The 4,982-nt window shown below is 32.1% G+C and overlaps 1 protein-coding gene across 1 annotated transcript; it reads left to right on the top strand.

Moving 5' to 3' along the window:
* The first annotated feature begins 1,975 nt into the window (after nucleotides 1-1,975).
* LOC108478347 (transcription factor SPATULA-like) lies at nucleotides 1,976-4,556 on the top strand. Its single transcript, XM_017780798.2, has 5 exons — nucleotides 1,976-2,448; nucleotides 2,738-2,863; nucleotides 2,986-3,051; nucleotides 3,256-3,321; nucleotides 4,027-4,556. Exons 1-5 carry the CDS (start codon nucleotides 2,263-2,265, stop codon nucleotides 4,300-4,302), a joined length of 720 nt encoding a protein of 239 aa, XP_017636287.1. The 5' UTR covers nucleotides 1,976-2,262; the 3' UTR covers nucleotides 4,303-4,556.
* The last annotated feature ends 426 nt before the right edge of the window (nucleotides 4,557-4,982 follow it).

Below are 4,982 nucleotides of genomic sequence, written 5' to 3'. Positions count from 1 at the left end.
CTCCAGTTTTATATTTCATTTGAGTTGGAAAATGCCAAGGTTTCCACACATGTTTCTGGTTTATTCCTTTGGAAAAAACGAAATCCCCCACCGTCCGATCAATTCACATATCATTGCATCATCACACCATCCACCAACCAAAGTCATAGGCATAATGAGCGTATATTAGCTTGCCGTGTCTGGATGTTTTCTGTAATCCTTCAATGTGTGATGTTTGATGATAAAGACGCAGATACTGCGGTGGTTCCGCATGTAGGGTAGACTGAAGTGGGTTGTATACGAGATCTATTTCGCGAATCACAATAGGGCACGTAAGTAGAGACATGTAAGGTGACGTTTGGTCCCACTATGACAGTAATAAAGGGACGGATTGCAGGTGACACCCAAAATAACAAATAAAATTTGCCTAAAAAGGGAAAAAAATTGTATAAAATTGTAATTTTATTTCATCAATATTCTTTTCTAATAAGAGAATGGCGAATTAGATTTTTTTTTTAATTTTTAAATTTTTTTCTCTTAAAAACAATTTAAATTTAATTGAAAATGTTAAAAATCAAGATGAAAAATTTGATTTGTCATTCTCCTAATAGAAAGAAAAGGATATGGATGACGTGGAATCACAATTTCATACAATTCATTCCCTTTTACAAGGTGTCTAAATGTATAAGAATTTATTTTGAGATTAGTTAACACAAATTTTACTTCTATATGTTCGATGACTAAAAGCAATAGATAGGTACCTTCCACGGGTGTCTTTTCTTTATGCATGAGTTATTATCTTTGTTTTTGAAATTGGATCAAATTTATTAGCTTGGAAGAGAATATAATTTTGATCTTTTAGTATTAGATTATGACATGTACATAGATTAAATGTTTAAAATTATTAGTGAAAACACTTTGTGAATCTTGAATATTTTGTTAGTTCTAAGAATTTAGTTGAGCTTTGATTGAGTTACATGTTATTTTGAAAGAGTTTTATGTTTTATAATGTTTAGAAGTGTTATGGAATGATTGATGATAGTTTAGAATTGGTTTTAGATGTTTCAAGCATGCTCTAGATAACTACCCCTGATGTTGCAACATTGAATAGCTAATAAGGTGACAACACTAGATAAATGTAGTTTTAATATCGTGATACTACTAATCAATGTCACGACACTAAAGGTATTTTATACCTATTTTTTTAAATTTAGAATAAATTAAGTAAAATATTTGACTTAAACTACTAAACAATGATTTGAATTTATAAAAACAAACTATATTAAAACCCATCTTATTTTACTAATTATTTATTAATTACATGTGTTGCGCTTGACGCCTTTGACAATACTAATTGAGAAGCCATGGGAAGGATAAAAAAACAAAAAACAAAAGTATTAAGATCGTGTATGGCAAAACTTATACCATAATGAAATGCATAGTTAATTGTTATGATAAAAGATTATATGAAATTGTGATTCTACATTATTTTATTTATTTTTAATAGGGGAATGATAAATAATATTTTTTCTCTTAATTTTAGCATTTTTAGTTGAATTTAAATTTTTTGAAAGAAAAAGCTGAAAATTAAAAAAAATTAATTTTTATTCTTATATTAGAAAGAGATATAAATAACGTGGAATTACAATTTAATATAATTCTTTCTTATCGGTTATAAGACTAAATTTGATAAGTTTAAATTTAAAATACACAACAAAATCCTCTAATGTTTAAATTATTATTGATAAATTTTGATTTTGAAAGACAAATAAATTAAGATAATATGACTTTTAACACCTATAAATATTGAATTCAATAGGTTGACTTAATCAAAGTACAAAATATGTTAAGAAATTGTGAAAAAAATCAGACCAACCTCAATAGTGAAGATATGGAAGTGATAGTATTATGATTTCATCATTAACAAAAAATAAAGATCACAACTTGACACATATCCATGTAAATACAATATAATAATTTTAATCATTACTCCAAATATTGAAATAGAAAAACCTATTAATGCAACTCGGTTTGTTTCAAAAGAATAAAAAAGGAAAAGGGCAAAAGAAGACAGTAACCGAACCACATGAAAAGAAGAAATATTTTAAACTGCTTAGAGAAAAACCAGAGCTAAAAAGGGGAGATGATAACATTAACCTTAACATGTTTCATTATAAGAAGGATAATTAATGTGATTAGAATTTTATACCCGAACTTGTTTATATATGCAATCTTCTTCATCAAATTCTAGTTCATTCTTCTTCTTTTTCTTCGGCTTCTGGGATGGCCTATTTTGGGGGTCTAACTGAGAATCCACGGCGGTTCTCACGGTCAGAGGCACCGCCTGGTGGCAGAGCAGTAAAGAAAGGGATGATTGATTATTGTGAGAGAGAGAGCGGAGGGTCGGGTAATATGATCAGAGCAGCTGGTGAGAATGGTACCACTGATGATCAAGATTGTGAAAGTGAGGTAAGTTTCTGGTTTTGCTGTTTCATTATCATTATTATTATTATGATTCTTTTGCCAAGAAAATGTTGAAGAAAAAGGAGAGAATTTGGGTCATTTTGGTTTAGAAAATTAAGATCTTAAGAAAGGTAGTATACATCATACATGCAGTGCTTAAATTTGATTACATGAAGTAAACAGTAGTGACCATTACAAGATTCATTTGCAAAATCAAGTTTTCTATTTCAACGGGATATTTCTGGCCATTTTTAGAATTCAAATTGAGCAAAGATTAAAATTTTGTTCTCGATAGTTTGAAATTTGTCCTAGGCAAGAGGGTCCTGAAGCAGTGGTTGATCAGGCACCGCCAAAGTCAGCACCATCTCGTAGTTCCTCAAAAAGAAACAGAGCAGCCGAGGTTCATAATTTGTCTGAAAAGGTTACTAGTTTGATCTATGGTGTTTTTGTACTAAATCTATAATAATGGGATTTCTTGGTTCATTGGGTTGGTTTCTTCATGGATTTTATTGATTTATGGGTTTTGATTTTTGAATGACGCAGAGGAGGAGGAGTAGGATTAATGAGAAAATGAAAGCATTGCAAAACCTTGTTCCAAATGCCAACAAGGTATACATTTTCTACTTCTCATCTGCCCATTTCGTTCCATTTATTCATCTTTGTATTTGTATAGCCATATTTACATTATGTATTTATACGAATTTTGAGACGTTCCTATAATAATGTTCGAAAACTTTATCTTGTCTTCTATTGCTTACTTTGTGTTCTACCTTGTGGCATTACTAATTTGGGTAATAAATGAGGGATTGGCAGACAGATAAAGCTTCGATGCTCGATGAAGTTATTGAATACTTGAAGCACCTTCAGCTTCAAGTTCGGGTATGCTAACAACTTTACTTTCTTTTCCTTTTCTGGGTGAACCCACCATCCAAAGTAATGAGAATTTTGAAGATATTGAAAGAAACTAAAGCATTTCAAAACTCATTATCAAGTCCATATGCTATTAATGCCTTGTTTCGAATGTATGCAATGGCATTTTGCCAGGCCATCTAAGGGAACCCTTCTAACCCTCTTTCTTGAGCAAATCTTTGAGTCATATGAAAGTTAAGATCATGAATTGATTGATTGTAGAGAAATTTGACATCCACAACCATATGCTATGTTGTGTTATCTCTGTTATATATATCTTTCTTGAAGTAAACCCATATTCAACATCTGTTCAACACATATTCGAAGATGACTCGAGGATCTTCTAAATAAATTGTGTAACTTAAAAAAAAAAAAAAAAGAAGCATATTTATATCAGGCAGTCACGCCAGTATCTTTGTAACAGAGGTATAGGCATGTAGTATATTCATTGGCATTTAAGACCTACCTCCTAATTAATCCACTGATGACATTGAAATAAAAACGGTACTGCTACTTCAAAATAAACAAAGGAATATGCCTGCATTTAAGGTCCGGATTACATGAACACTGTGGACTTAAGTTCTATCTGCTGCAGGATATTTGTTGCGTAGGCTGATAACAGATGGGCTAAAAGTTCACTTGTGATTTATTTCACCTTTGTGTTTGAAATCTCAGATACTATCAATGAGAAATGGATTAAGCATGCATCCCATGTGCTTGCCTGGAGTTCCGCAACCAGTCCAGTTTTCCCAAACAAGAATCGACACGAATGCGTCATTCACGGTGCCAGCAACTCAAGAAACCCAGGCGCAGATGGTTTTTGACATACCAAACCAATGCAGTTCCTCAAACCCTGAATTGGTGCTCGACCTGCCAAACATGATTTCCTCAAATACATCGGTGGGACTGGAATTTTGGAACCAATCCAGGCCCATGGACCCTTTCAGGTAAAGACAAATTACATGAACTTGGTTAAAATGGTATAAATGTTCAAATGGTACTCTTGAACTACCTGTTAAAACATTTGTTTGAATTAAACCTTTTGTTTTCTTTTCCCCTTTTTATTGAGTAATTGTTTTCTTCATGTACGAAATTAGGTAACTAAAATAATCTATGAGCCATGTCAGGTAGCTGGTAATGTTTCTAATGTATGGTCTTGATTTATTACGGGAATTGAAAATCGTGGATAGAACAAAACAAACAAATTAGATGCCACATTATCATGTATCAGATTTAAGAAATCAAGATAATGAGAAAGTGAGCCAATAAGCTTGTTTCAACCTTGTCTTTTCGTCGTGTCATATAATTAGAAATTTGTGGGTGCCGTCGAGTTGGACACGTAAATTCAATTTTCTAATCTAAAATTTGTCAGAGAGCTTGGCATTGGGTTGGACTTGCTATCCGTCCACCAACTTTTCTCCACGTTTGTCGAACAAATGCAAAGCGACATTGCCTAATCACATCATATTTAATTATAAGAAATAACATCACCAATAGAACTATATTAATTAGAACAGACATGTTAGTGTTTATAAGAAAACAAATGAGTGAATCCAAACAAAGGTTAGTTTGGGACAAGGAAGGCAGATAAAACAAGTGCGTATATATATGTATGTGTGTGTGTGTGTCTG

The sequence above is a fragment of the Gossypium arboreum genome, chromosome 12 (assembly GCF_025698485.1).
Source record: "Gossypium arboreum isolate Shixiya-1 chromosome 12, ASM2569848v2, whole genome shotgun sequence".
Classification (NCBI taxonomy): Eukaryota; Viridiplantae; Streptophyta; class Magnoliopsida; order Malvales; family Malvaceae; genus Gossypium; species Gossypium arboreum.
The sequence above is the reverse complement of the archived record's forward strand: the minus strand, read 5'-3'. Positions and strand labels throughout refer to the sequence as shown.

Excerpts from the sequence above, each read along its gene's own strand:
- LOC108478347 (XM_017780798.2), top strand. The coding sequence starts at position 2,263 with ATGGCCTATTTTGGGGGTCTAACTGAGAATCCACGGCGGTTCTCACGG. Across the intron at positions 2,449-2,737 it reads ATCAAGATTGTGAAAGTGAG|TTTGAAATTTGTCCTAGGCA; the intron begins GTAAGTTTCTGG and ends TGTTCTCGATAG. Across the intron at positions 3,052-3,255 it reads TTGTTCCAAATGCCAACAAG|ACAGATAAAGCTTCGATGCT; the intron begins GTATACATTTTC and ends AGGGATTGGCAG.